Source organism: Rhinolophus hipposideros (assembly GCF_964194185.1).
Source record: "Rhinolophus hipposideros genome assembly, chromosome: 16".
Lineage (NCBI taxonomy): Eukaryota > Metazoa > Chordata > Mammalia > Chiroptera > Rhinolophidae > Rhinolophus > Rhinolophus hipposideros.
In genome coordinates this window covers 24,509,910-24,522,256 of record NC_138062.1, presented here as the reverse complement: position 1 = coordinate 24,522,256, position 12,347 = coordinate 24,509,910, and the positions used below count along the sequence as shown (strand labels likewise).

The window sequence follows — 12,347 nt, the reverse complement described above, 5'->3', positions numbered from 1 at the left end:
GAATACGGCACCTTGAGCTGAGCTGCCGCTGAGCTCCTGGATGGCTCAGTTGGTTGGAGAGCGTCCTCTCAACCAAGGGATGGTGGGCTGCACTCCCTGCAACTAATAACGGCAACTAGACCTGGAGTTGAGCTGCACCCTCCACAACTAAGACTGAAAGGACAACTTGAAGCTGAATGGCACCCTCCACAACTAAGATTGAAAGGACAAACAACTTGACTTGGAAAAAAGTCCTGGAAGTACATACACACTGTTACCCAATAAAGTCCTGTTCCCCTTCCCCAATAAAATCTTTAAAAACTATATATATATTTTCTATACTATATATATATATACATATATATATATATATATATAGTATAGAAAAAAATAAATAATGTGACTGGTTCTCTTTGAATGGTAGGTTAAGAGGCAATTTTTGTTTCCTTCTTTTTGCTCATTTAAAATTTTTTTCCAACAATAAACATGCACAGCCTTTTTTGCTAAGAAAATTATAATAAAACTATTATGAAACATTAAACAATAAAGAAATAAATTGGATATTTCTGTTGGGGGTAAGATTAAAAATCAGAAAAAAGTTTTGAAAAATAGCATGCGGGGCAGCCAGATGGCTCAGTTGGTTAGAGCGTGAGCTCTCAACAACAAGGTTGCGGGTGCAATTCCCACATGGAATGGTGGGCTGCGCCCCCTGCAATTAAGACTAAAGGACAACGACTTGGAGCTGCTAGACCCTGGAGAAACACACAGTTCCCCAATATTCCCCAATAAAATTTTTTTTAAAATAGCATGCAAAAATATAGTTATATCTTACAAATGTTTGAAATTCATGAACAATTCTTACTTTTTGTTAAATAAAACTGTACCAAGAAATTATTGACATTTTAATGCCTAAATAGAATAAAAACTACTAAAAACTTAGATTTAATAAATAAAATCAACACCAAATATGCAAAACATTCAACCTCACTTGTAAAGAAGTACAAACTGAAATGTCAAAAAATTCTAGAAATAAAAACACAGTTCTAAGAAATGCATTTGAGTATAATTTGGAATAGCCTTTGCTGAGGCAATCTGAGAATACACATAAAAAGCCTAAAACTACCCAAGTTTCTATTTTCTATTCTATTTTCTAGGGACATTTCCTACTGACGTAATGTGAGATGTGGAAAAAAATATATGGGGGGGTAGAGGAAGGGATGAATAGGCAAAGCACAGGGGATTTTTAGAGCAGTAAAAATACTCTGTATGATACCATAATGATGGATCGGCGTCATTAAACATTTGTCCAAACCCATAGAATAAGCAAAACCAAGAGTGAACCCTAAGCTACGGACTTAGAGTGATTATGATGTGTCAATGTGGGTTCATCAATTGTAACACATGTACCACTCGGGTGCAAGATGTTGGTATTAGGAGAAGCTATGTATTGGGTGGCGGGGAGCAGGAAGTACATGAGAAATCTCTAGATCTTCCTCTCAGTTTTTCTGTAAATCTAAAAATGTTCTAAAAAATTTAGTCTTTTAGAAAAAAATTTATGGGTAGCATGTTAATTAATTCTAGTTGCAAAATTTAGGAACAATGTAGATGTTCAACAAGAGGTAAGGGGCTAATAAGCAAGTGATGGCACAGTAGGTGGTCACGGAGTTAAACATTAGGAGATGCAGATGTTGTAAACCATTTTAAAGCAAATGACATAGGTAAATGTGAGTGATGTGTTATATAAAAAAACACATGAACACAAAACTGTACATGCAGCACAGTTCTTTCTTAGAGAAATGAACAGATACATACACACAAATAGAAACTAAGAATAAGACATCAAAATCCACCAAAATGTTAACAGTGATGTTTTCAGAACAGAGATTATGAACAACTTTTACTTTCATTATATTTATAATTTCCAAATCAGTTAAAATAAGCATGTGTCGTTTTAATAATCAGTATTTTAAAAAAATATGTAGTGGGTTTAACAGTGACCCTGCAAAAGAGAACCCCCAGAACCTGTGAATGTGACCTTATTTGGAAAAAGCGTCTGAATAGATGTAATTAAGGATCTCCAGATGAAATCATCCTGAATTTAGGATGGGTCCCAAATCCAATGCTGTGTGTCCTTATAAGAGACAGAAGGGGAACAAAGGGGAAGGCCAGGCAAAGAGAGAGGCAGAGCTTAGAATGAGGTGTCGATAAACCCCGCACTGCTGGTAGCCGCCAGGAGAGAAGCATGAAATGGTCCTCCCTCAGAGCCTCTAGACAGAGCCAATCCTGCTGACACCTGATTTTAGACTTCTGGCAACGAGAACTATGAGAAAATAAATTTCTATTGTGTCCGGCCACCAAGTTGGTGGTAATTTTCTACTACAGAAAATACAGCTGTACAAAACTATTATACCATGTAAAGACAAAAAGTCACATTTAACGAATACTAGAACCTACATGAACAGTTTTTGCTTCTTTTGAAGTAAAAAATACCTGTAAATAAACATGTGTATTTGTTTGTACATATATGTGTGTGTCTGTTTGTACACAGGCATGCATACATCATATTCCATTTTAATTTTCTTAGAGCAGATACTCCAAACACAGGAATCATGGCCGTGGCCCAAATACATCATGAAAGGATTTTTACAAACATTCATCTCTGGCAATTTATGTTTCCATAAAGTGAAAGACTGTAGCAGAAAAGGTGATGGACATTTCCCTAAATATCCCAGCACATCTTTGATACTTACTAATGCCTTTCTCCTTGGGAGCAATCTTCTCCATGTCTTTTAACTGGAATACATCTTTCTGTTTAAAAGTTTTTTAAAAAAGAGATGAAAAACATGTATTTACTTCTACTATATATTTACCATAGTTATATTCATACAACATTGTACTAAAAAACTATGCCTGGAAATGAACAGTGCAATAGAATCAAGCATTTTGGAGCTAGAAGACATTGCAATTATCTTTTTCAATACCTTCAAGAGATGTTGAAATGGACAGTTTGCATGAACATACAATTCTTTGAAGTAATCAGAGAGGAGAACATCTTCCCACTGAAGTATAAAAACTAGTTATGATGAATCATTTGTTAACATGAGATAATCAGCTTCTTTGATTTCACTTTGATTTTAAGAAAACACCAACAGTACTTTGGTTAGCATATATCAATACATTACAGATTTAGCAGCTGTAACTAAACATATAACTGTCAAGACTTGTTTACATTTACAGTTTCACAGAAGAACTATACTTACCCAATAGGAAAATTATCTAATTCATAACTGCCTATCAAGCATTCACCTATACGTATTGCATGTCCACCAAAGAAAAACATTATGAGAAGATATACATGCAGAACATTTAGTCTTATAGTTGGAAAACATCTACACAGAATACTCCTTCCTTCTTGTAATAAGCATTGGTTGAAGTGGTGAAAAAAACTTGGATAACAAAAGTGAGATATTTGAGAAGACTGCAGTATACAGTAAGTAGAAGAGAATTATTGTGATTAGTGTTATGGAAATCTGGGATCTATTTCTTCCAAAATAAACTTGAAAAGGCAACTTCAATAGAGTGGAATTGAGACTTCATAAAAATTTAAAACTTCTGCTCAAGGGCACTATCAAAAAACTGAAGAGACAAATACTGACCAGAAGACAATATTCACAAAACATATACCTGACAAAAGACTGGGTATAAATTCCACCACCACCCTCAAAGACCAATTGATGGATGGATAAAGGAGTGGATGGATACATATATAGGTGATAAAGCAAACAGAGTAAAATGTTACTGGTAGAATCTAGGTGTTGGACATATAGGTATCACTGTAAAATACTTTCATCTTTCAGAATAAAATGTTAGAAAAAGCAATTTCATCTCATTACACCTAAGATTTAGTATACTAAGGAAAACACGAAGTCATTGGTCAATTTTTGTACACTGGGAATAGACTGTTTAAAGGTAATACTTTAGGGTCTCAGAGAACATGCAATGAATTACTTATGATAGGACTCTAATGCATTAAACAAATCAATCAAACCTATTTGCAAATACCTTAGATTCCCTGGAAAAAGAACATGAACTTATTGAGACATGTGCCTGTGGGTGGTCATCAAGGAAGAGCCCCAGACACACTGGCTGCCCCAGTGCAGCTACTGTGTCAATGAGCTTGCAAAGAACTAGTCTCAGAACTGAAATGTGGTCATTTAAGTGGACAGTAAAATGGTCTCAAGTAAATATTAGTTCTCCCCAGCATTAAAGAGACATAATAAAGGAGAGATGAACACAATGGTTCTAGCCCGTGTAAACAAACAAACAAAAAAACCAAACTGTGTAAGAAACCATGGAAGACACATAGTTATAATACTAGATAACTTTTACTATCCTCTTTAATAGATGAGGAAACTGAGACTTAGGTCAAATAACTTCCTTAAAGGCATAAAGGTATTAGGTAAAACAGACTTCAGGTGCCAATTGTCAATTATTGAGCTCTACTGCTTCCACGTTCTCAAGTGTAATAGGCAAAGAATTCTTTTTCTATTACGTTAGCAACTTCATATATACAGAGGGTGCCAAAATATATATACATATTTTAAGAAAGAAAAAAACTGTATTAAAATTGTATTACCATGAATGACGCTAGCATTCATTTGATTAAGGCCATCTTTTGAGCGAACGTCATACTACACATTGCTACACAGTAATTCAACTTGAAAACTACTACATAGATAACATCTCTTAAAATGTGTGTACATGTTTTTGGCATCCCGATATGTGTATGTATTTATATGAATCAATATGTGAACTGAAATCAATTAATACAATCACAGTGCTGTGCTGCATAATGACATTTTGACCAATGTCCCGTAGATTATAACTGAGGTGAAAAATGCCTATTGCCTAGTGACGCTGTACTTAGCCATCCTCCTAGTGCAATGTACTACTCACGTGTCTGTGGTGATGCTGGTGTAAACAAACCTACTGTGCCGCCAGCTGTACAAAATACAGCACGTGCAATTATGTACAGTACGTAATACTTGCTAATGATAGTAAACGACTGTTATAGTTCACGTATTTACCATACTGTACATGTTAATGTTACTTTAGAGTGTACTCTTCCTATTTATAAAAGTGCACTGTAAAACAGTACGCTGTGCTATGCCAGCAGCAGCCTCACACATCGAGTGTTTACTGCATCTCGATGCATCATTTTCTCTTGTGCGTGACTGAACCTTCTGCTGTTTTGTACAGTAACATGCTTCCTAGGCTTGTAGCCTGGGAGCAATAGGCTACACCTCACAGCCTAGGTGTGTAGCAGGCCATAGCACGGAGGTTTGCGTAAGTGCATTCTGATGTTTGCATGACGACAAAACCGCCTAAGCCATTTCTCAGAACGTATTCTGCTAAGTGGTGCAGGACTGTAATTGAGAGCAGAACTGAAAAATTTTCAATCAGAAACAGCCAATGTTGATCTAGGAGAAAATTCTAACAATACCATAAAGGACAAAATAATTTCCCAACTACTCTCCCCAGCTTTCCACTGCCTGGTAGGAATTAAATTTACTTTTCTTGCTTTGAGACCATAGGAAAAATACTTCAATTCAGCTGAACAAATAATCATAATTCTCATGTACAAACTTCATCAATTTATCCTCCTGATCATATCATCGTTATGACGATACTCTGTTCTGCACTGACTTTCAGCAAGTCATTGCATGCAAGACTAGTAAGATTACAATCAGAAGGCCAACAGTATAAAAAGAAAAGGTCCCCAGAATATTTCGCTAATTTTACTGAGGATCTGCATTATCAAAATGAAAATGTCAAGAATTATCATTACTAATTTCGTATTCTATTTCACTATTTTTCCCACATTCTTCACATTTGTATATAACGAAAATAGCCAGTAGGTTGGGGCTACATTAGACTTTGAAGATCCTGTCAAGTATTAGGCTAAGATACAAAAAGTTATTTTTTTTTAATTTTTTTTATTGGGGAATATTGGGAAACGGTGTTTGTCCAGGGCCCATCAGCTCCAAGTCCTTGTCCTTCAATCTAGTTGTGGAGGGCGCAGCTCGCTGGCCCATGTGGGAATCGAGCCGGCCAGCCTGTTGCTCAGAACTCGCGCTCTAACCAGCTGAGCCACCTGGCTGCCCAAAGGTAATATTTTTTGTAGTTCAAAGGTATGGGCTTTAACCTGGAAGCCAAGGAAAGCCACTGTACAGAAACACTGTAAACACGCTCTAGATCCCGGTGACTGGGTTTGAAACCTGGCTCTATCACTTAGGAGTAGAAACTTCAAACACATTTCCTGTTAGTGGCAGGCACAAATATCTGGAAGAAATCAGGAGGCCTCTGTACCATCACATAGGAGTTACACCACAGACTGATTTATACATGCAAAAAGGCAGTATTTAGCACTGCCTCTAAAATCAGCTGATCATCCGTGGGTTCGAATCCTGGTACTAGCACTTCTATTTTTTGAGATTCAGGGCTGGTATCTTAGGCTACATCTCAGACGTCCAGATCCGTAGACTGAGGATGATTAATAATAGGACTGATCTCATAGGGTTAAAAAGGATGAAATCAGATCATTTGCACCATGTGAATGGCACCCAGCAAGTACTCAGTAGATGTGAGCTATTATTATTATCAGGCAGAGAGGGGACACAATCAAAAATATATGCTTCAGAAAGATAATTCTGGGTACAGTGTATAGGAGTCTGGATAGAAGAGGCTCTGCAAACATTGGGATAAGGTTCTTTTATACTCCATAGCTCACAGAAACCACAAATATTTGCAGAATTTTACTCATTCTTCGGGAAATTGGTGAATAGTGATCTCTAATTAAAAAAAATACAATTAACACTGGATGACATATACGTAAGGAAAAAATGCAAAATACTAAAACAACTTACCGTCTCAAAAAATATTTCCATCATGCGGGCTCTCTTTTCCTCTGCGCTCAATCCTTTTTTCTTCGACTAAAGCACAAAAATTAAACAAACATTGTGGGTTTTTTTAAATACTGTATTTTAAAACAATTTTCAGAAAGTCTAGGCGTGGTTGTGTCTGATACCAACAGGTTTCATAGCTCTCAGAGCCAGACCTAGACTAATTTTAACTACTTTACTAAGTACCATATGCCAAATCTTGTAGTAGGTGCTGCCAGTATAATAAAAACTGATTGAGACAGAGCTGTAGAAATTCAATATTTACCAAATGATCCAGTGATGTGTCTGTCACTGCATTTACCTTCAAAAGACATAATCTCTCAAAAAAGAAAAAATTGACACGATTACTTATAATTGATGAACGGGTGCATGCACCAATTGCTACCAGGAACAGAATGAGTTAATCCCACCCTGGGGAGGGAGGAAAGCTAGCTAGGAAAATAAGTAGTCAGGATGAAAAGGATTTTGGTTCGTTGAGACATGGGGAGAAAGGTATGCTAGGCAGACCATACACAATATTATGGAAGTACATGGAATGCTCCAGAAAGACTCTGGATGATATTGTATGGTGCATAAAGAGGGAGTGGCAGGTGAGGTGAGAAAGTTTGTCGGGCACAAGACGATGGAAGGCTGACTGTGCAGCCATAGAGCGTGGACTTTATTCTAGGCAATGAGGAGCTACTGCACAATTTCTAAAGCAGGCAGTGACAGGATGAGAGTAACATTTTAGTAAGATAATTGGAGCAGCACTGTGGAGGTAGGCGGCTAAAGGAAGGAAAACCTATCCAAGAAGAAAATGGAGCCTACTTCAGGCTACTACTATTCTATAAACTACTTTTCAGCCAGTTTGAAATTAAGATAATTAATATGTAACTGAAATGTACATTAATAATAAATTTTACTATATATTGTATGTAGAGTATATATAAAGTCCAAAATTTAAGAAAAAGGAAAAAAATGTCAAATTTCCTTAATGCAAAGATTCACATAAAATAAAAAAGAATGAGAATCATCATTTCCAGAGCTCTAATGGAAGATTCCAAACCAATGTCTCTTAAGTGATCTGCCCCTTTCTCAAAAATTGCATATATGTTGTTCAGTAAGAAGTTTAAAACACTTTACATCACTTAAAAAGCAGACATAAATAAAATGACAATTAAAGATTGACCCTATCCCACCAAAAACTCCATCACGAAATGTGAGCCTATGAAAGATGGGGAAAGGAATTTGGAATTGCCATTCTGAATATATGGTGTTTCCCCAAAAATAAGACCTAGCCAGACAATCAGTTCTAATGCGTTTTTTAGAGCAAAATTTTTTTAAGACCCGGTCTTATTTTACTGTAAGTAAAATTTTATTTTACTGTAAGTAAATAAATTTTACTGTACTTATTTTACTTACAGTAAAATAAGACCGGGTCTTATATAAATTTTTGCTCCAAAAGACGCGTCAGAACGCATTAGAATACAAGACAGGGTCTTACAATATTAATATAATATAATATAATACAATACAATACCAGGTCTTATATTAATTTTTGCTCCAAGAGACACATTAGAGCTGATTATCTGGCTAGGTCTTATTTTCAGGGAAACAGGGTATACACCAGAGTACATGAGTCTATTCTACTTGCAGAACCTAGAAACCCAGTAACTCATTTTCACAGTAATAGAATCATGCAGTGTTCCCTGATGAGTCGCCTGGATAAAATAAGTAGTCCGGATGTTTATATTTTTCTCTTTTTCCTCTGTCCACTCTCAAACACTGCAGTTCCCCAGTTCTGTATTGATCCCCTTATCTCCACACCTCTTCTTTGATCTCATCTGCTTTCAGGTTTTAACTAGCACTGAACGCTGAGTCCTCAAATCTTGACATGAGTCCCTGAGGGTGTTCCTGAGCTTCTGTAGCTACCTGCCTGCTGGACAGACTTCAAACTCAGGAGGTCTAATCTGAACTCCTCTCCCACATCTACTCCCCAAACCTGCTGTTCCAGATCTTGAGTTCAGTTAGATACCACCTTGATACCCCAGCCACCCTAGGTTCCTTCATCTTACTCCATTATCCAACCAATCACCGACTTCTGCCAATTTCAGTGCTTAACTATGTCACCAATCTATACTGTCTGCTTCATTCCCATTACCTATACCTCAATTCAGGCCTTCTTTATCTGTCTCCTGCAACACACCTGCAGTCCCATAAGCACACTGTCTTTTCTCTAAGTCCATATTCCACACAGCCAAAAAGCACATCTAACAATGCCTCTCCCTTGCTGAAAACCCTCAGTGGCTCCCAAATATCCAGAGATGTCCCATACCCTAGAATGATAGACAAAGGCCCTCTATCACCTGACCCTGATCTACTCTCAGGCACCACTCCCCACCTCAAATTTTACCATACCAACGTGGAGAGCTAAGCAATTTGAGCTGTCATACAAAAACTATTTGTTAATTCTCCGATCGCAGAATGCTCTTGCGCATTTCTGCACCATAAGAAAATGTTGTTCTCTCTACCTAAAACACCTTCTCTTACCTGTGCAAAACTACAAGTCTCCAAGGCTTCGTTTAGGCGTTCTCTAGGAGAACTTCCCTGGGCTCAGAGGTTAGGGCTGGGTGTCATTCCCTGTGATCCCAGAACACACCTTCATCAGATGACTTGGTAGAATTAGAAAGATGTTTACTTGTCTCTCTCAGCAGACTGGAAATCTTCCGAATATGAGCTGCCTTTGCCTTCCCAGAGATTAGCTAGCGCCAGGTTAGACAAAGCAGGCATAAAGGCCAGCCCTTAATTTCAGGACTACGTGTCTAAAACTCCCTACCCTAAAATTTGAGGCTGTTTGTGCTCCCAAACTCCACAACACCCACTGGACCCGCATAAATATGATGCAGGGTGAGATAATAATGAGACCTGTGATAACCATTTATTGCCTGGTTTGGAGAGATGAATCCGAAATCTCAGGTAGAGCAGCACCGAGAAACCATCCAGACCTGTTCCCTAAACGTAGGATTGAGAGCCAGAGTTCAATACTGCTTTATCAGCCTCCCTTCCCGTTGGCCTCTGCAGCAGCTAAATAAACCAACCATGAAATTCACACCCAATCAGAAGTCTCCCTCTGCTTATTTCTCTAGTTCACTGGGTCTCAAACTGCCATTAGAATCATCTCAGAAGCTTTTAAAAAATGCTGATGCCCAGGCACATCCCACATTAACTCAATCAGAATTTCTGAGAAGGGGCCTCAGCTTGGGCATACATACTATTTTAAAAACTGTTTGCAGGTGCTTTAATTGTGTCCCAGAATCTGGAGGCCATGTCAGGGGCACCTGTGGGGCAGTGAGAATCTCTTTAGGTCTTTAATCTGTGGCTGCATCAGCAGAAAACAGATCCAAAGCTTTAAGAAAGGCTCCCAATATCTTGGTATTATAAACAGTTCTTTGGAGAGACCCATAGACTCCACAAAAATTTGCCCCCGAGAGACAGGCAATGAGGAGAATGTAGTGTCCTGGAGACACAGTTTAGGAAGGCTCTTATCACTCAACAGCTAAGAACGTTATTCAAGACATATGGATGAGCTGTATCATCCATTTACATTGTTTTCAGGCTAATTTATTCATCAGCCTCTTTTATGATTACAAGTAGTTTTTACTATTAACCACAGTAGGAGAGTATCATGGCCAGAATTAAAATAACTGATGTGAAAGATGCCGTATTAACTCATACTTAGAAATTTCTCTTTAAAAAAAAAAAAATCAACAAGGGCTCATTTAATACTTAAGATTAAAGAAAATCTCCCACTAGTGTAAGTTAGAGATGCATCCAAATTAGTAAGCAAGGGGACTCAAAACTTGACCTGAGGACAACAAAGGAACCTTCTCCAACTAGAAGTTCTGGAACACCTAAACTCAGCCCTGTTGATCAAATACAATAAAATTTTGCAAAACTAAAAGTAGATGGTACCTGCTGCCCTCCGCAGTAGCAGGTTACACTGCATTTCTCCAATTCCAAAAATATGCCTGGACTTATAACAACTGTTTACTCAACAAGCCCAACCAAATCAAAACAGCTATTAACGCACCATCAGGAAAGAGAACAAAAGTTATCTTTGATCAACCGATCATTACGCTTTTTTTCTTTTCCCACAGACAAGGTTTATTGAGCGTGTGCTCAAGCACAAGGAAGGCAGCACAGAGGAAAAGAAGACCCTCGGAACGGACTCCTGAACTTTATTTCTTAATCATTGATAAAAAAAAAAACATAGGAAGTATGTGTCTTAGAAAAAGTTTTGTTCTAATTTGTTTCTCCAGTATCAGAGGTAAGCATCTGAAACGAGTTAGCAGCACATTAAAACATCGACTGTTAGAAAGCAATTCACGAGTAAAGCGAGATGAGGTCAAAGGACAAAGTTAAACGCATTTGTGCCAGATGCTTCTCCGCGGTCAGTTACGGGAAGCCAATGACTGAAGAGCACTAGGTGTCAGAGCACCGGTAACAGGTGGAAGTGTGGTCCTGTTGGGCTTCTCACACCATTTCACGGCCAGGCGGCTGGGATGGGCGTTTAACCACAAAGAAGCCGTTGTCAGTTATAATTACATCTGGACGAGTATCTTCCTACAAACACGCTACAACCTAAGTCCTTAGCCACCATGAGCTCAGCCAAACAACGGCCACTTAAGGACGTTAAGACATTCAAATCTTGGGTCCATTCAGTTCGATGTCGATTCTGACCAAAGCAGAAAAAAGCAGCATGACACTTTGAAGGGTGATGAAAATGGTTTGATGCACAGAAACATTAAGTGGGCGACGGGCTAAGCCCCGCGAAGCGCCGTGCTTTCCGACTGAAGCGACGGGCTCCACCAACCAGCAGTCCGAAACACCCAAGTGCCACGATACCTGCCCTTCGGTAAAACAAAAATAACACACAAGGGATTTTCACAGAAATCGCCTAGCTGGCATAAAGTGAAGATTCGTCGGGTTCCTTTTTACTTTTAAAATTGTGAGCAATTCAGAAACGTGCCCTCACGTCGCAATGCCTAGAATGCAATTGTCAAAAACCGAGCGAGCACGTGGGGTCCCGACGGGTGCCTGGGACCCGCCCCCGCCGCGCTCACCTTTTCGCTCCCGGACCTTAACGCGGGGCCGAGCGCGGATTCGGAGGTGAGTCGTGGTCTCTCGGACAGACACACGGACGGCAGGGTGGGAGATTCGCGGGTCACCCTCGCGAGTGCTTCGCGTGTGTAACCCGACCCGCCGGGCAGACAGCCGCGCGCCGCAAAGGGCACGGAGGGGGCAGGGCCCCCAGGGCGGCGCCGCGGCCTCCCAGCTCCGGCGGCGGGGGCAGGTGGGCGGGCGCCCCGCTGCGCCCGGGAGGTGCAGGGCGGCCCCTCCGTGTGAGGCTCAGGGCCGAGCATCAGC

General features: G+C 39.3%; 1 protein-coding gene across 1 annotated transcript in view; it reads right to left on the bottom strand.

Moving 5' to 3' along the window:
- The window catches only part of MND1 (meiotic nuclear divisions 1), a gene marked incomplete at both ends in the record, with an annotated part of 49,265 nt that extends 36,922 nt beyond the window's left edge, over positions 1 to 12,343 (bottom strand). Inside the window, 3 exons of the mRNA XM_081077358.1 lie at positions 2,730 to 2,787; positions 6,906 to 6,971; positions 12,044 to 12,343. Coding sequence (XP_080933484.1) covers positions 2,730 to 2,787; positions 6,906 to 6,971; positions 12,044 to 12,343 — 424 coding nt within the window. The remainder of the gene's footprint in view (positions 1 to 2,729; positions 2,788 to 6,905; positions 6,972 to 12,043) is intronic.
- Positions 12,344 to 12,347: the final 4 nt, after the last annotated feature.